We start from the raw sequence: 19676 nt of genomic DNA, 5'->3' as shown, positions 1-19676 counted from the left end.
TTACACCACTCCTCTGATGCCATCTGTCACATGGCAAAGATTCAACCTCTACGGCCGTAACACTGACATCTGCTTCCGATGTCATGGGCCAAAATAATAAAATAGGAGGCAGTACTTTCAGAGCAGCCTTTGTATAAGGGAATAACTACCTATGAGGTGCTTTATTAAGTACTGCACTGCCAGACAGCCTTAGGAAGGGACTGTTCTGTCCTGAGATATCTCTGAGCTGGTGTGGCCTCAATTAGAGAGGTTTTGTGTGCCATAACATAGGAGGGACATAAAATTGTTATAGAGTAACCAAAGGAGGACTACAGAGATAGGGAAGGGTCTGGAGGGCAGCATATATGACAAGCAGCTGAGGTCCCGTGGTTTGCTTGGCCTAGAGCAGAGGAGGCTGAAGAAAGGCCTCATGGTGGCCTGCAGCACTGATCTCTGCTCTCTGGTGACAGAGACAGCACTCAAGGGAATAGCATGGAGTTGTGTTGGGAAGTGTCAGGTTGGGGGTTAAGAAAAGGTTCTTCACCAGAAGAGGGTGAAGGCTGCCCAGGGCAGCTCCGAGCTGCCAGAGTTCAAGGAGTAGATTAGAGGGAATCAAGTTGTACCAAGGAAGGTTCGGGTTGGATATTATGAAAAATGTCTTCTCAGAAAGAGGTGATGCATTGGCACAGGCTGCACAGGAAGGTCTTTGAGTCACTGTCATTGGAGGCGTTCAAGAAATGTTTAGATGTGGTACTAAGGGACGTGGTTTAGTGGGCAATATGGAATCACAGAACCACCAATATATTACGTCAATGTTTCCCTCATCCACCAGGTGGGTAACTCCATCATAGAAGGAGATCATGTTGGTCAATATTGATGGGAGGTGGACGGTTGGACTAGATGATCTTGGAGATCTTTTCCAACCATGGCGGTTCTATGATTCTATGACTGTTTGGACATAGGCTTTCAATTTTGGGTAGTGCATTGTGAAGCCAGGAGCGGGATTCAATGATCCTTGGGGATCATTATGGAATATCCTTCCAACTCAGGATATTCTATAATTCTTTTACTTTTGCATCCTTACAAATAAATACAGCACATGACAATCACACAGGCTATCCATTGCTCGTGCAAGCTGCATTTCACCACAGACATCTAAGGAACTTGAAAGGGGCTGAAGAAAAGCAGAATCTTTGAAGTTGCTAGAGCACCCCAAACAGTGGAGATTTGCATTTGTGCACACACAGGGGTTAGAGATAGGGAATGCTGAATGCAAGTCTTGCAAACAGATCTCTGCTTTTTCTGAATTATGAAGGGGTCCTTTATCTTCCATGTACTCTCAGGTCACTTTGCTGACCTCCTGGACTTCCTTCCCATCTTCTCTCTCAAGCTCTTCTGTCAAGTAGCAGCATCAAGAAGATGATTAAACACAGACAGCTAAATACTATAGTCTAGTGAGGCATGCTCTCTATCAGCACAAAATTGCAGTGGAAACACGTGAATGCACTCAAAGATCCTTGTCGCCGAATTTCCTTTCTCTAAGAGCTGCCCCTAGAAAACAGCTAGGCAAAGCATCTGAAACACTAGATACAAGTATGAGATATGCATTCATCCAACATAATCTCGAGTTTCAGTCAAACAGCAGTGAGGACACTTGCTGGGTCAAGAATTGTAGCCCTGTCCTTGTGCTTAGTGTTTTTTTCTTCAAATTCTGCAGTTATTCTTCACTTCATTTCTATTTTGCTGCATAAAGTATCTAAACGTAAGGAGTTCCAAAGCTGAATTGTGTATTGCATCAAAAGAGTATTCCTCTTTGTTCAGTTTATACCAGCTGCCTTATAATTTTACTGTGTGCCTACCAACTGTGCTCTGAGAAACAATGACTAGCCTGGTTCATTCCTTGTGAATGGTAAACATTTTTCACACTCTGTACCAAATCCCTCTTCAGTCACTTATTTTTCAAGACAAATAATTTTCTTTAAGTTAATCTCCACAAAATAGAGGCCATTCCAAACCTTTCTTTACCACTGCCATCTTTTCATGGGACTGTTTTGGTTGTCCTATATCATTTCTGTGATGGGATATTCTGGACAACAAATGCATTCAGTGAGGGGGTATGCACAGTGGAGTTGTCTATTGCTATAATGATATGATGTCTTTTGCTCTTCAGCCATTTCCCAACCATTTGCAACCTCTTTTTGTTTTGTTTTGTTTTTGGAACTGCTGCTTTCTCAGTTTATGACACCTGGGCCCCTTCCCTTAGAGGCAATAATTAATGATAACTAATTTAGAGCCCATTGTTGGACCTGTATAATCAGGGCTGCTTTTCTGCAAATGTGTTACTTCCTATATGTCTATCCATCATGAAGACACTCAGGTCTCTGGAGATGCCTTTGTAACTCCTCTCCGTCAGGCCTGGTGTGGACCATCTGAATAATTGGGCATAATAAGCAAATGCTGTCATCTTCCAATTTCCTACCTTTCTTCAGATAATGTAAGAATACATTATGCTTATGATCCTGCCAAAGCATATGCTGTGAATGTTAACTGGCTCCTCGGAGCCATCAGGAGCCTTTAAAAACCTGAACATCCATTCCCTGTTTCCACTGCTCTGGCAGAGAGACAAACATAAGCAACAGGCTTCACATCTCACAGGATGCCCCCTCATCTTGATGATATGCTGCCACTCACTTTACCAGTTTCTCCAAAAACCTAATGGACCCACTCTTTTTGCAACAACTTGCAGGGCTTCTCTGCCGTGAAGAGCTGTTCTGCTTGGAACCCTGATGCCACAGTCAGCAGAGACTCAAAGGGTCCCTTGTGCTTATCTGCCACAGCCTTGTGTCCCTTTGTTGTTCACTCCTCAGCCAGCCAGACCCTCTGACAAGCTTTCTGCTGCAGATGTGTCTGAAAACATTTACTATTCCTTTTTTTACCCTTTATGAATTGCTTCTCGAAAACAAACTCAAAAAAGCCTACCAGGCTTTGGCTGATTTACATTTTCTTTCCAATGGTTCTTATGATGTATTTTTTCTCGCTAGAGGTTATTCTTTGCTATAACAGAATCTGGGGGATTTTTATGGCAAAGTTAAGCTGGGCTAAAACTGCTAAAAGAGAACAGAGTCCCATAGGAAAACAAGAGTATGAATGTCCTAGGGACAGCAAAACAAAAGTGAATGGCTCATCTTATGCTCTCAGCCTGGATGGAACAATCTGCCATGTGTAGGATTGATACCCCAGCATGTCCCAGCACAGAGTGGCGTTTCATCTTCCCAGGCACAAGGAGTGGCTACAGCAACTCCAGCGAAGCCAAGGGCAGGGTTTTATGACCACACATGAAAGTAGAAGATGACCTACCCTGCCCCAGACTTGCATTCAAAATGTGGTGGCTTGCAGTGTTGAACTGGGACATCAATCAAATGTGGCACAGTGAACTTGCCCATGACAGTGGCAGTGTTGCACGCGATGGTGCTGGATATATCTTCAAAGAGCCTTTCTTTCTTCTTTTCAGAGCCACCTTGCGGAAGCTGCGCCCAGAAGACATGTTTGAGACATGGGTTAGTACACGTGAAGATGAAGCTTTGTGTCCCCTGCTTCCAAACAGAAACAAACCCCCTCTGGCTACCAAACTGCTGCTCCCAAGCCCCAGCCTTTGGCTAAGCAAACAGAGCCACACTTTCCCAGAAGCATAAAGAGTTAATTCCCAAGAAATGGTTATTCCCTCCCAAAAGTAGAAGTTATTCTCAGGTAACCAACTACTCCAGCCAAGATAAGAGGTATCCTGTTGTTGAGAATCTCTGTACTGACCATGGTACATCAATGCAGAGCAATCTTGGCAAGGATCATCTAATGGACATCCTTTAGATGGGGGAGTCACAGAGATTGTACCAAATGAATGACTCATGGAAACTGTACTGGAGCAACAGTACAATTCAAAATGCAAGCGAGGGCAGGCAGTTCAGCTGATTATATAGATTATGGAGTAAATAGCCTGTTGATTGCTCTTATTGAGGTGTGAGCAAGCTGCAAGTCAGCAATTGTGAAGAACTAACCAGCAGCTTGGAGCAGAACACACACACAGAGTTCTCCTGGTCTGTAAATGTAGGGGAAGGGGGAAAGGGTGAAAAATAAAGAAAAATAGTGTATTGCAAATTATTCCTTCACCATGGATGAATAAGACATTAACAGCCATCTAGAGAGCTTTAACTGCCAGCTGAATGTGGAAAACAAAGCTGAACAGATGCTTATAGAAGTTACAGAAGATGCAATCATTCTTCCAAAAATCTCAGTACAGCATTTTTAACAGCATTCGCTATATAACATGAAATGCTGTGGGAGTTAGAAGCACTGAAAACCATGGGAATCTTTAATACAACAAGGCAAGAGGTAATAAACTGTACTGAGAGTTATGAGCCACTTAGGCATGGTAGGTTTTCATTTTGTTTTGAAATACAGATTCTGTGTAGAATATGGCTTCCTAGATCCACTAAGTTCCTCAAAGTTATTTTCACAGGCTTCACTAGGACCCAAATTTCACAGGCAATGATTTTGATTTCATACTGAATACATTCTGAAATAACCTCTAGAGAAGTGTGTGAATTGGCAGTGGTGGGATATTTGTTTAAAAAGCAGCCTGGAAATACAAAATGTTCCTCTGCCACACGGCTTGCATCTGCACCACAACAGGGTGGATTCAGGTCTTACTGCAAGTTCAGGACAGCACCAGTGGCTTCATTGGTGTTACTCCAGTTTAGTTTGCTTCACAGACTGTCAGAATATACATATACACCAGGATAAATGCATATATATTCTGACATATATATGCATTTATCCTGGTGTATATATATATTCTGATCATATATATATTTGTATTTTCCTATCTGACAATGCTGCTGATAAACATGGAGAAAAAGGAATGCTGCAGATTTTGCCAGCTGTAAGTGCTCTGAATCTCAGAGAAAATCTGCCCAGAATACCCCTGTGAAAACATATTCTCCAAAGATGCCTCCAGTGGCCCTACACTAGCTGTTGTTTTTAAAGATAATATTTTCTACTTAATCTTTCAGGTTTTTTTCCCTTTCGGTTTTTGATGGTGGCTTTGTCACCTCTGAGCTCAGAATGGAAAAGAAATTAGCATTTAGATGGGAATTTCTTCTCGCATTAAAACCAATTGAAATCAAATCCGGGACCAGCAGTGGGTGAGGAATGTGAAGCCGTTCTGTGGGAGATGACGTTCATAGCAGGCGGATGACAAAACAGCTGGCGGATCGATTGGCCTTTGCCAATATCATTACCCACTGCTCACACATAGCACAGAGAGAAGCAGCCCGCCAGGCTGTCATTTCTATCTTCCATTCATTTGAACCTCAAACTGAGCCTCCTACTCAATGCCCCTTGCTGTTCATGAAGAGCCTTGTTTAGAGCAGAGACCCTTCACTTCCCACAAGATGCCCAAGTGATCCACATCACCCCCCACAGCATGAGGAAAGCTCCTTTAGTGGACTCAAACAAGCATACTTTAGGGCTGAGCACAGTGAATTCAGGTGACCTAGGGTGAACACAGATTCCCATGCTAGGTGGTTTTCAACCTTCTCAGCAACCAAGGTTTTGACCCACACCATTAGAGAAGCTCTATTGCCTTTGCTATTGGAGTGCCCACCTTACTTTTAGCCCCAGTTTTTCAGCAATGCTGCCCAAATAACCTGTTTTGGTGCCTGCTACCTCCACAACTCAGCCTTACTTCAGCTCTCATTTCTGGTGTCTCAGTGGTGCCTCAGCTAATTTTCTCTTGGAGATTGTGCTGCTTGTTCAAAGTTATCCCAGCACCTCTTGTCTCCAGCAACCACTCAGACTGTCTTCCCTCTGTCCTATCAATAACTGTTTCATTGTTTGCAGGAGGATGACATGGAAGGAATCCATATCGTGGCCTTTGCTGAAGAAGATGACCCAGGTAGGAGGCCATTTTCTTCACTGTATGACTCTTCATCCTCTCAAGAAGGTGTAGGTCCCCTCCTCAGCCTCCAGAATTGCTCCTTCTCATCCCCCCTTACTATCTGCTTTGTTGTCCTCCCACACCCTGATCCTCAGCACAGGGGTTACCATCATTTTCTAACAAGCCCCTGGGACCACCCTCACACTCCTCTGCCAGCTGACTCAAAGCTCTCCCCTGACCAGACCATCCTACACAGGCTGGACGTAAGTACATGGCTGGCTGGAAGAACAGGTGTCATCTCCATCCCAGTCTGGGACCTGGAAGCAATCCATCACTTCTGAATCTCTGCCACAGCTGTCACAAAAGTTGTGCCTAGCACAGACCTCTGGTTTAATTGGTGTGGCAGGTCATATGTTTTCCCATAGCCAGCAAGGAAGCTGGAGCTTGGGCACTAAGATTTGTCCCTAATTCTGAATCTGTCTTGTTGTGTGAATTAAGAATGTGCTGAGGGCTTGTTCTGTCACATCACGCAGGAAAACCGTAGGCATAGCTTCCAGAAAGGCCACAGAATCAGTGATTCTCAATGCCAGCAGCGTGATGAAAAGCTTTGGCCTCTTAAGGGCTGGTGTCTCCTCCCTCGCCACAAGAAAACACTTACATTGTTCCGCTCCATGGAGGGATTATGAGGATTAATTCATGTGTAACTAATTTCAATACCCAGGGAGGTTGGTCCAAATTAAAAGCCTTATTATCAGAAGAAAGAGTGGGGAGACAGCATTTTAATGAGAATTATAAACAACTCCTGTGTTCATAGGGGGTGAAGGAAGTCAGAAACCCCACAAGCGAAAGTGGCTGGGTGTTTGCAGGAGAGGGCTCTAGAGGTTCCTCTGTCTTTTCAGACGGCTTTGAGTTCCTGGAAATCCTGAAGCAGGTTGCCAGGGACAACACTGATAATCCTGACCTGAGCATTGTGTGGATCGACCCTGACGACTTTCCTCTGGTGAGTGGCAGGGGCTGGTTTCCTTCCTTGATTTGGCATGTGGATATAGGCACAGGAGCACACAGGATTAGCCTGGGTGCATGCACAGGATGCAAAGCAAGGGGCACTGCACCATGGGCTGTCACTAGGAGCTGCTCACTTGAGTGATGTCTCAGCAGCATCCCCAGAGACAGCACTTTTCTTTGCTATGAGCAATGGCCAAGCTTTCAGTTTCTCTTCCATTCCTTCCATGGTATTCTGGACTCACTGCCCTTCCAGTTGAATTTATGCAAAGGAATATTGCAAAGATCCTTGTTTGAGTTTTGCTTCTTGCTCCTGCAGCTTATCACTTACTGGGAGAAGACCTTCAATATTGACCTGTTCAGGCCGCAGATTGGGATTGTGAATGTCACAGACGTGAGTAGCATGCATCTGAAAATCCAGTGATTCCATGAATAGAATGCTTGAAAATTATGGGACCCAAAGCAGAAAGTAGGTCTACTGGCATTAGTAAGATTTCTGTTAAGTGCGAGGAAAACAGGCTTTTTTCCTCTGGGAAAAAGCATCAAGACCCCATCATTTCTGTGTGCAGGGAATGAGAGGAAGGTGCTCAGGCTTAGAAGCTACAGAGTGTAGAGTCATAGAATCATAGATTTGTTAACCTTGGAAAAGACCTCTAAGATCATCTAGTCCAACCATCCACCTACCACCAACGCTGCCCACCAAACCATGTCCCTTAGTACAATATCTAAATATTTCTTGAACACCTCCAGGGATGGTAACTCAACTACCTCCCTGGGCAGCCCGTTCCAGCACCTCACCACTCTTTTGGAGAAGGTTTTTCTAATATCCAATCTGAACCACCTCTGGTACAGCTTGAGGCCATTCCCTCCTGTCCTATTACTGTTACCTGGGAGAAGAGGCTGACCCCCACCTCTCGATAACCTCCTTTCAGGGAGTTGTAGAGAGCAATAATGTTTTCCCTCAGCCTCTTCTTCTTGGACTTAACAATCTCAGTTTCCTCAGCCACTCCTCAGAAGATTTGAGCTCCAGACCTCTCATAGCTCTGTTGTCTTTCTCTGGACATCCTCCACAGCCTCAATATTTTGTATTAAGGAGCCTGAAAATGAACATAGTACTCACCAGAGTTGAGTGCAGTGGGACGATCACCTCCCTGCTCCTGCTAGCCACACTGTTTCTGGTACAAGCCAGGATGCCCTTGGCCTTCTTGGTCACCTGGGCACACTGCTGGCTCATTCAGCTGAGTGTCAACTAATGCTCCCAGGCCCGTTTCCTTTGCACAGTCTTCCAGCCACTCTGCCTCAAGCCTGTAGTATTGCCTGGCATTGTTGTGACCAAAGTGTGGGACCTGGCACTTCTTGGTTTCGTTGAATTTAATCCTATTGGCCTCAGCCCATCGATTTAGCCTGTGCCCAAGACAGTTCTCAACCTCCACATCTCCCACTAGTCTTTCTCAGTTTGTGAGAACAGAGAACAGTGTTGAACAGCAGGTCTATGGGGGTACCTACCCCGGTAGGCTCTCTTACTTCTGTGTACGGCCTCTCTTACCGGCTGTGTCAGGAAACTATCTTCCACACACTCCAGGAACCTCTTAGATTGCTTCATCTGGGCTGTGTTGTACGTATCAGGGAAGTTGAAGTCCCCCAGAAGAACAAGGGCAGATGATTTCACAACTTCTGCCAGCTGCTCCTAGAATGCCTTGTCTGTCTCTCCATCCTGTTAGGCAGCCTGTAACAGACCCCCACTAGTATATCAGCCTTGTTGGCTGTTCTCTTCATCCTTAAACGTAGAGGCTTGACCTGAGCATTGCCTGTCCCAAGCTCAACAGCACTAAAACATTCTCTAGCACAGACAATCAAGCCATTGCCCCTCCTTCCTTGCCTATCCCTTCTGAAGAGCTTATAGCCATCCTCCGCAGAACTCCAGTCCTAGGAGAGATCCCACCTTGTGTCATTAATGGCAACTCAGTCATAGTTTGCCTGTGGCACAATGGCTTCCAGCTCCTCCTGTTACTCATGCTACATGCACTGGTGTAGATGTACTTCAGCTGAGCTGTTTGCCTGGCCCCCAACCCCAAGCAGATGCAGTGCTGGCTGGATGTGTCTGGTGTTTTAGGGCAGCATTTGTCAGAGTATTAGGCAGAGAGAGAGAAAAGGGAAGAGGACCAAGATGGTTTCTGTCACCTGCAATCATGAGAGAGAGGAACAGACAAGCTAGAAATAGAGCCCCAAGTCTTCCAGTCTTTTGCTCTTATTACTAGCTTATGGTGTCTATTATATTTATTGCAGTTGGCTACATTTAAGTCATGTCAAAGCAACATTAAACAACTATCAATGGGCATTCATAAAAGTAGGACTGTCAGTAACAAGGGAATAATGTAAAAAGCAGCATCAGGCAGGAACATATGCCTTATTATCTGGCAGTCACTAAGAGACCTGTAGAAACTCATACATTATCTAGATTTGATATAGTAAATATTTCAGGTTGTCGATTATTGTATTTGCAGATTTTATTTCATTCCTCTTAAGTCTGTTTTCTATTCCTCAAGAGAGAGATTTAAGAAAGTTCTAGGTTGGCTAGTGATATCTAACACAAACATTGAGCTCATTTTGCTATTTCAGTGTTACATCACTGCTTTCAGTGGAGTTACACAGGTACAAAGTAGGGCTTACACAGCCAAGTATAAATAAACACTCCTGTTGGCTTCAGTGGACATAACCTCTGTGACCCTCTCACTTCTCTAAAAACTTACCAGTACAAACACAAAGCTCCCAGAGGCCCACACTGGCTTGTCTCATTGTGGCTCAGAACTCACACCATGACATGCTTCAGAACATTGCTGCTGCTTCTGCACAGAATCTTCTTGATGGTCCCACTCCCCCTACCCTTATCTGAGATATCCCTTCTTGCCACACAAATGGTCCTGTGCTCTGGAACAGGATCATTTACATGAAGTAAGAGCTGCATGCCTCTCTGTGGTCCTTTTTTGTTGTTGTTGTTTCAGTTTTGGTGTTTTAGAAGGAAAATGTAGCAGATACAGAGCGTAAGAAAGACACAGACCTGTTGGAACAAGTCCAGAGGAAGCCACCTTGTTTAGAGAGCTGGAGTGCCTCTCCTGTGAAGAGAGGCTGAAAGACATGAGGTTGTTCAGACCATAGAGAAAGCTCTGGGGGGACTTCATTGAGGCCTTCCAATTCCTAAAGAGAGCCTATAGGAAAAAGGAGGAGAGACTCTTTGGAAGGGAGTGTAGTGAGAGGACAAGGGGTAATAACTTCAAACTGAAAGAGAGTGGGTTTAGATTAAACATAAGGAGGAAATTCTTCACTATGGGAGTGGTGAGGCACTGAACAGGCTGCCCAGAGAAGCTGTGGATGCCCCATCCACAGAGGTGTTCAAGGCCAGTTTGGATGGGGACCTGGGCAGCCTGAGCTGGTGAATAGCAACTCTGCCCATGGTAGGGTTTTGGAACTGAGTGGTCTTTAAGATTCCTTCCAACCCAAATTATTCCGTGACTCTCTGATTCTAAATACGGTATGGCTTTTTAAGAAGCCAGATATAAAGAGAATAAATAAAGAGAATTAAGTACCACTGACAAAGAAGTGGTGTGTGTAGCTATCATCTGACGTATGGAAAGTTCTTGCTTCTGCAAAATGAAACACTGATAGAAAGAACCTCACAGCACCTCTGTGAAACAGGAGGCTGATCTTGTTTACAGAGAGAAAACAAAGAAGGAAAAGGAGCTTATCAAGGCATTTACTCAAGGAACCTATAGGAAAACAGAGAGACAAATCTAAGCTGTGTTTTCTGTCTCTGGCTAATAGCTGCAATTTAGACAGCACCTTCTAACTGCATTTTAAACAACATCATCTTGTTACTCACCCTCACCTCTCCAGTTTATGGAAGTAATGTAGTGTAGGACTAGGAACAGGGCAGCAGGCTCACATCAAACACACAACAAACAGCACCAAAGGCTCCTGTAGACACCTCAAACAGTCCTGCTTCTCATAGTCAGAACCAATAACACTTCATGGGGAGGGTGGTATTCCCAACATTCGGGTAGAGTGGTATTGTGGCTGCTCCTGCCCATGTGCTGTAGTAGGGAGGGAGCTAATGCCACCTCCAACCCTGCATCCCTCATATGGTCCAGTCCTTACCACAACATTAGCAACAAATCTAATCTCTTCCCGTGTGACTGAGGGTGGCTAATCCCTGTCACCTGTCTCCACAGGCTGATAGCGTCTGGATGGAGATCAGGGACGACGATGACCTGCCCACAGCCGAGGAGCTGGAGGACTGGATAGAGGATGTGCTTTCTGGGAAGATAAATACTGAAGATGATGATGATGACGACGACGATGATGATGACGACGATGACGATGATGATGATGACGATGATGATGACGACGATGACGACGACGACGATGATGATGACTAACTGTGACTCTGTACAGTTTGACTTGTGGAGGCCGAGAGGCCTCCCCCTGTGGCAGGTCCCTTCATCAGAAGACCTGTGTTTGAGCGTCAGCAAGCACCGCCTGCTCCTCCTTTCCCCCTTGCCCCGCTCCCCCTGCCCCTGCTGGGACTCCCGGCCTGATTCTCAGAGGTGCTGAGCCACCAGGACTGCTATCTTGGTGGGTGGCACCAGCAGGTGCCCAGCACCACTGTAAATCATGCCTCCATAGAAAGGACAATAGGAATCTGTAGGGAACCTGCCCCAGTGCCCAGTGCAGGAGGAAAGCACCTGCATGCTCACTGCCAGAAGGACACAGGGAGCCAGTTTGTATTTTCCATGCTCATCAGCCCATCATGTACATCCAAAGACCAAATCTCACTCGAAACAGAGGGAAGGTCACTGTAAAGTTTAGTCCTTTCATTAAACAAAATGCCCTTTGCAGCTACTCTGCCAAGACGACTGGATCCTGAAAGTTCTGCTATTGGAGTGTAAAGCTACTTGTTAGCATACTAGGAGCAGCAAAACATTTGAGGGGGGGAAGACAGTTTTAGGAACGCTAGTTAGTGTTCCTAAAATAATTTTTAGTGATTCCATAAAGTGACAGTATATTTGTATCTGACAGAGGATGCAGAAGCCAACACCACAGTCCCTGTTTGACATGCTTTCTTCAAGGAAAAAGTAAGTGCAGGTGGTTTTAGATGGGACAGCACAGCTTGCAACTTCTTGAGCTTGGAAGTTTCTGAATGCTGGAAAGGCTGCTGCAGGTCTGAGTCCAGACTCTTAAGGATGAAGATCACTGCACTGAGCCTGACTGTTGGTTCTTAATCTTGGGGAAACACTGGAGCTGACCTCAAACCAGTTCCAAACATCTGCAGCTGAGGTGGTGAATGTGAGATAGCACACTTCTGCCAATAGAAACTTTCATAGGGGCTCACCCTGAAGCCTTCCTATTCCCCATGACCTTCCAGCTTTAGGTGACTTTTAATCAAAATTCCATGTAGCATCTTTTCCCATGACCAAGGTGTTAGGAGGGAACATATCCATCCAACCATACTAGATGCTGGATTAAGTGAGTTGGGCAATGAGCAATGAAAGCATTCAAGCTGGTCAACTTCTACATATTCAGCTGCAAATTCAATCCCTGCTTAGAGACTTGGATGTTCCATGGTAGCCTGTGAGAAACCTCTTCCACACTGAGGTGGAGCTCATGGCATCAGCTTGCAGCAAAGGGGGCCATGAGGTGAAGGGCCAGTGACTGAGTCCCAGTGAGTGCCGCTCCATCCATGTGCAGGTCACTTCAACAGCATTAGATCTCCCTGCTTTCCCATGCCAGCAGATTTCAATTGTCTTAGCTTCTTAGGTTTGACAATAGTGCAATGAATGGAGAGCTTGGAGATGCTTTATCTTTATAAATACTTTATAAATATGTTTTCCAGTAATTCAGACTTGGTAGCGGAGGTGGGATGTACATGTCCTCTCTTGAAACAGTCAAAAAACATTGTTCTGGTCTTTCTTAAGAAAACTGGCTTATGTCAGAGATAAGTGATGTTAGTGGAAATAATAGTGCAAGGAACAAGAGATTCAGTGCACGCTGTATGAAAATGAATCAGCCTGATGAGAAACAAGGTTTACACACCATATATTTCCTTCATTGGATAAGCTGCAAAGCAAGATTTTATAGATTTCTTTTTCTCCTTTACGTTGGTCAGTCTCTTTGTCTCTCTCTCTCCCTCTATACTTGAGCTGAAATAGAAATTTGAAGTTACTAGTATAAATTGGCTGAAGTACTGATCTACTTCTGTGTGTGCCATGTCCCCTCAGTGGGAGGCGCCAGCATGAAAAACACTCAGCTGGATGTCTACATACCTCTGAGAATGAATGCTGTGCCTACGTGGTAGATGGCTATAGGCCATGCTAGCTTCACACTGAGCATCTGACACTCAACTGGCACTTTTCAGGCACTATCTATTAGCATGATAGGAGAGCTACGTCCTCATGTTGGGTATTATCTGTGTTAGCCCTTTCTTATTTCTTTATGATGTATAAGCACTTTCTGGAAGACTTGAACCAAGCGTGTTTGGGGAGATCATCTGGGTGTTTACACCAGCGAGCACAGCGGTGAACAGCTCAGCCCCAATCCAAAGGATCTGGTGGAGACTTTGGGAAGGCTTGAAATGCAGTGTGCTGTCAGACTGGAGGTCCTCTCTCCAGATCAGAAAGGTGACCAGTGCTATCCCTCTGCTCTGCCCTTTCAGCTATTTCAGCCGGGAGAGAGGGAACAAGCTGAACTCAAAGACTCATTTACGCACATTAGTAAAGAGCAAGAACAGGCTAAACTGGCAGTTTAGTAGTCTCTTAGTCTGTGATTAAGGGACAAACTCTGCTTATGTGGCTCACCTGAGAATAGTACTTGCTTATCTTTACCTTGGAGATATTCCCAGGAGGAAAGCATGCGAGATTTCACTCTGTATATTATAACTTCCTCAGCAGCTCTGCAGCCCCAGATCAGTCATTGCTAAGTCCTGCCACTCTCGATAAACGTGAAGAATAAACCAAGACTTGCTCTACTGCCTTTCCCAGCCAGCACTGCCCCTGGACACCCCAACTGCTTGGATACTTTTCTTGTAATACCACTGCTCCCAGACATATTTCTAGTCTGATACGCCTCTGTCCATATGCTCCAACGGACATAAATCAGGCAGAAGAAATAGACCCTGCAAATAGCATTGCAGATGTGTTCAGGTGCACAGGTGGTGGTTAACCTTATACAGATACTAGAAAGACCGAGCTCACACTGCAGCCAGTAGGCTGGTGTTGGTGATTTATGGAGAATTCCCCCTGTGTTATGAGAGAAAGGGCTGATCATATGGCTGCCACTCCTCAGTGGGGCCAGCACAGTTCTTGAAGTGGACTGCCCTTCTCTCTTCCCTCAGTCCCACCTTATGGTTTCCTTTAGTTCTCTTTGACCACAAAGGGGATCATTTTGTCTCCAGCTTTTACTTACAAAGCCAGAAGTGGCTAGTCTCTTCTTTTGGGATAAACCCATCAAAAATTAACAGGTGTTGCAAAAGGGGAAGGATTGCAGCAACGAAGAACAGCAGGTGGCCAAGGCGCTCTCATTTACCCACAGCACCCAGGTTCACAGGGGCTGAATGAGATACAGCTCCTCGTGAAGGAGCTGAAAGTTTGAATTTGAGTGTCTTCCTTCCAGGGACAGGTAAGATACCTGTGTGTTGTGGGTTACAGCTGGTGAGACAGGGAGAAACTCTGCACAAAACCACTGAAATAGTTTAATTTCCCAGTACACTACTGGTGTGGATCCATACTCATACCTGCATACCTTACTCTTCTCCATCTTATGACAGTTACATCCAGAGAACTTGGAGGTGCAGTGGGCCACACTCAGTGTTTCTGCAGGTATGTCTATTGGATGAGGGCAAAACAGAGTTCATCATCTTCATGTGTATTAAGACCAATTTAATTGGAATGTGAGATTACCACTTCAGTGAAAATACGTATTAGATCTATCAGAAGCACAGAGGAGGAAGCTCCTGCCGTTGCAGCAGGCCTAAGGACATCGCTGGAGAGACTCCGTGAACCAGAACTATGTCTGAGCTAATGTCAATTCCTTGGGAAAGTTTCTGAAGGAGAAGACAAGGGTGGCACAGTGAAGTCACAGAGTGCTTCATATTTTCATGGTCAGCAGTTCTGCTGGTTTTTCTGAGAATAAGGGTGGTCTCCCATGCTGGCAAATTGGACACCTAGGCTGTTTCCCATCCTGAAGAGGTAGATATTGGCTGCTTCTCTGTGTCTGTCCACACATCATACATCAGAAATGATTCAGGGATTCATTACCAGGGCCAAACAAAAAACATTGCCTTTTATTCTCAATTAATTAAACAGACAGGAACATATCAATTTCTGGCTGCTGAAGTCTTACAGTCCTGTGAAAATGACTCAGGATTACATCTGGATCTCTCTCTGCCTCAGCAAAACTTCAGGGAAGCCCCTTATAGGGCTAGTCACACACCAATGCCTGGACTTAGGGACAACCAGTGAACAGGCAACAAAGAACCAAGAAAGGGCAATTATCCTGGGTTAATCTGGCTGTGCCAGTAGGACTGAGTCCTATCTGAGACCCAAGACTTGTTACGCACTGTGCTGCAGCATCTCCCGCTTATTCCCCAGTTCCCTCAAGACTGGTACCCCTGACACCCAACCTAGGCCAGCCCAGATCCAGGGGAACAACCCTTACCAGGTCTACAAGGTGCTAAACTGTTAAACTAATGAATAAATAAAAATTATTCTGCTACTCTGCCTGAGCATCAGATGAGTGGCAAAGCTTCAGGCATAAGAAATAAGCCTCAAGCAGAAGAAAAAAGAGTTAAACAAACAGACTTTTGACAGAGTAATTATCCCATACTTTAGCAGCAGTCAGAAAGCCAACCACCCACCTAAGAAGAGCAGCAGCCATCCTGACTGCGCCCTTCATTGGCCGTGGGTGGCAAACGTCTCGAACCATGGCCATGGGCAACCTCCTGCTCTGCTTGGGCTGGGAGGAGAACCTGCCTGCCTGTGCAACAAGAAACATGGGTAAAAATAAAACTATGCATGACCAGTGAGATTGGCCTGGAGTGGGATTTTGCTCTAAAATTCAAACCAGTGTGCCAAAGCCCACTCCTGTTAGTGACAAAGGAAAAGGAGTTATTGAATGACAGAAGTAACCAAGCGTTGGAAGAACAGTTTAGCTCCTGCAGAATGAAATCACTGAAGGAATTTGCAATGCTTCCCAGTCTAGTTACTGAATTACTAAGCCAGTTTCTCCAACTACTTTCAAAGCAAAATTATAATTAACCGTAGGATCTGGTATTATGAGTACTCAAGAATGAGCTTTTACAGAATAGAAGCTAAAAGATTTACAGATCTGTTTCACATCTGTGATGCAGACTGAATCAGCTCCTTCTTGTTCCCTGTTTCAAAGCATGCTCATAGCATCTGACGTGTGCTAAAAGAAGGTCCAAAGAGCTAAAAGTTCTAAGTGTCTCTTAAAGTTCCACAGAGGCTGAATCAACTGTATTTTATCAAGAACTCCCTTCTCTTCACTTTTATGGAGTTATTATTCATGTAATCTTTTCGAGTATTAAAAAGAAGGACTGCAGAAGTCAAAGTATTTAAAAGCCTGATTTTCACCTCTGGAAAAATCAGGCACAAAATGTTAAAATTCAAAGAGAAGCTTTATGTCTAGAGAAATCTATGGTGTGTCTGATTTTGAAGCCTTTGTACATTCATATTCCTAAGGATGCTGGAGGGAAAGAACATACCCTGTCTTCTAAGGTCTCTCCCATCAACTTCTCACTGCCTCCTCCTCGTCTTACTGTTTCTCTTGAGGCTTTATTCCTTCTTCTGTACTAGGATACATAGTGTGGTGGCCACACTGAGCTATCCTAAATACTCATACACAAGTTATCTCCTTTCTTTCTCTCCTAAAGCTGCCCACGCAACTTACAGGGACCAATTCTCCCTTCATCTGGGCCTTGGTCCCACCAGCACAAAACCTCTCTGCTCCTCCCGCAAGCGGGACCACAGGCTGCAGGAGGCAACACTGCTTCCCTGAGTTATTTGCATCAAGCCAAGTCATGCACAGAAGTGATCTCCTTCACTCATTTGGCTCTTCATTCTGTGGGGGGAAGGAAGATCAGCTCTGGGTTTTGGAGGTGTCTGGCAGTTTTGCAGTGGACTCCAACCTGATCACTGACTCCTGTATAAACGTTGGTGTGAAAAAGAAAGGCTTCTCCAACTGCATTTTGGAAGGACACAGGGAAACGGAGAGGAGAATGGAAAACAGTTTTATTTCTGTTGGAGGTACTCTCTGGTACAAGCTAGCAGCAGGGCTGTAAAATGTGTAACAACACTTCAAAGCAACCAGGGTAACCTTATTCATAGTGATTTATGCATGTGCAATCACTGCACTAAACCACCCGTACCTCCACCTGGTCCCTGCAGCACGTGGGTTCTCACGTGAAAAGGGGATGGACACCCCTGACCCCACGGATTATTTGTCAGGCCGGAAAGAACTGTAACCTAAGCCCATCACCATCCCAGTCCAACATAAACTCAGGAGCAGTGTTGAAAGACAAATCAAAAGCACCGCTTGGACAACTCCCTCCATGCCTTCCTGTCCCACACACTGTTGCAGCACACGCAGACAGAGATCCCCCTCCTCTAGCATCATGCCCTGCCCAGAGTTCAGGGCCTGCCTGGCTGCTCTGGCTCTCCCTGGGAGGCCTCAGCTCAGTCTCTCTCCACACTTTCCCGGGGTTCAGATCTAGGGCAGGAGCAGCAGAGCCGATGCATAGAACCTGTTTTGAGATTGGAAGCTCTGCTCATCACTGCAGCTAGATGTTTCATCAAGCTGTTTATTTAGCTAACGTTATCACGACTTGAGGCACTGCTAGTGTTGCATGCAAGGCTCTGGAGCCAGCAAAGAGATGAATCCCTTTCTTTAACCCATGTGTTACACACAGACCACACCTTTGCCCCATTTCTCCCCAGTGAATTCTCCGAAGGCAAAGTTCCCTCAGCACACGTAACCATGAGGCCTGGTCCCACCACCTACTACACAGTCAGCAGACCTCCTCATGTCCTAGGCCACACTTCAGGCACAGCCTTGCTCAGCATCAGACACTTTACTTCAGCAGGCATTGCTGTGCTGTCTCGGGGCAGCCAAAGCCTTCAGGGCACTGCAAAAGGAGTTCCTCCTTCCTAAACAACTCCAGTACCTCCCTCAGGAGCAAGGCGCTCACCTCATGGGCAGCACAGCCAGCTCATCCACGCGCTGTTCCCAGTCACTGCCTCCTTCCCCATCTTGTCAGGAGTTTGTGGGGGCACAAACACAGCAGTGTGCCTGGGGCTCCCTCACACCTCAAGGACCCTCGTGACTCCAGTGAAAGATTTGGCCAACCCAGAGCAGCACCCTCAGCTCTAATTTCTGCTGAGCTTCATACCGCAGCCCCTTATGATTCAGATACCTGAGCTCTGGGCGAAAGCCAGGGGAACTGGTCCCTCTGGCAAAGCCTGTTTCTACCTTCAGTTTCCACAACCCATAGCTAGAGAGAGAAAGCACAGAGACCAACAGCACAAGAAGGACGTGAAGCTGTTGGAAGGGGTCCAGAAGAGGCCACGAGGATGCTCAGAGGGCTCAAGTACCTCCTCTGTGAGGAGAGGCTGGTTCAGCCTAGAGAAAAGAGGAACTTTTTAATAAGAGCACGTAGCGATGGGTAAAAGGGGAATGGTTTAAAACTAAAAGAGGAGAGATTTCGATGTTAGGAGAAAATCCTTTACTCAGAAGGTGATGAGGCACTGGGAACAGGCTGCCCAGAGAAGGTGCAGACAGTGCAGGGCAGGACAGTGTTGCTGGGCCCCACCAGCAGGATGAAGGGACATGGATCAAAAGCAGAAATCAATGGAGAACAGGAGGCAGCACACCCCACCCCACCCTTCCTTCTTCCTTCTGGGCCCAAAGCCCAAACACCTTCCTCTCCCTCCAAGCACAGAATTACTTGTTGGGATGTTTCTCTCCACCAGCGTTTGTATTTTTAGCACTTATCTCAACAATTGCTACACTGTGTTTTTCACCGCTCCACAGCATCCTGTGGATTTTTCCAACAGCTCATAGAGAAGAGCTGCTTTGCGTGGTGAAGCGGTGAGAGCCCATGGGAGGGGCTGTCCTAAAGAGCAAGGCACCAAGGGCCTACAAGACATGGTCTTTCAAAGCTCTCGGCACCATGAGGATGGGAACAGCTGCGCCCACAGAGTGATTTCAAGGCAAGAAGCCCTTAAGTCATTTTTAGCAGAGCACACATCCATGGAGCAGGCTCACATCCACTGAAACAAGGAGGCTTTGCCTCAACACTCCTCCTCCCCACCAGATCCTAATAAAGGATTCAGCCACAAATCCTACACTTCATAATATATGAGCAAAGAATACAGCAGGCAGAAAAACCTGTTCCAGCCCCGGCCCCCCCACCGCACACCCTCACCAGCTGTATTTGCTCTCCATCCTTGGAGATTTCAGGTGTTCAAAGCAGTCACCTACCAGTCTCACTTCAAGAGTGATAAATGAGTTTGCATTTTACTATGGCAGGGTGGATCAGAAAGGTCTGAAAGGAAGGTGACACAAGGCAGCCTCAAATAGGTTAACCCACATGTTTGCAGGGCCCCTCCCAGCCACAACTTATGAATGCCTGGAGGCCAGAGCCCCTTTTCTTCTTCTTTTTTTTTTTTTGTGTGTGTCTGAAAAGATAAGAGGAAAG

At 45.8% G+C, this 19676-nt stretch overlaps 1 protein-coding gene across 1 annotated transcript in view; it reads left to right on the top strand.

Moving 5' to 3' along the window:
• The window catches only part of CASQ2 (calsequestrin 2), a 31565-nt gene extending 18502 nt beyond the window's left edge, over window positions 1-13063 (top strand). Inside the window, exons 7-11 of the mRNA XM_042867299.1 lie at window positions 3491-3536; window positions 5875-5929; window positions 6811-6911; window positions 7233-7307; window positions 11140-13063. Coding sequence (XP_042723233.1) covers window positions 3491-3536; window positions 5875-5929; window positions 6811-6911; window positions 7233-7307; window positions 11140-11346 — 484 coding nt within the window. The 3' untranslated portion in view covers window positions 11347-13063. The remainder of the gene's footprint in view (window positions 1-3490; window positions 3537-5874; window positions 5930-6810; window positions 6912-7232; window positions 7308-11139) is intronic.
• Window positions 13064-19676: the final 6613 nt, after the last annotated feature.

The sequence above is a fragment of the Lagopus leucura genome, unplaced genomic scaffold, assembly GCF_019238085.1.
Source record: "Lagopus leucura isolate 7727_CA_CO unplaced genomic scaffold, USGS_WTPT01 Super-Scaffold_100001, whole genome shotgun sequence".
Classification (NCBI taxonomy): Eukaryota; Metazoa; Chordata; class Aves; order Galliformes; family Phasianidae; genus Lagopus; species Lagopus leucura.
Note: the sequence above shows the minus strand (reverse complement) of the source record. Positions and strands in the feature narration are given on the sequence as shown.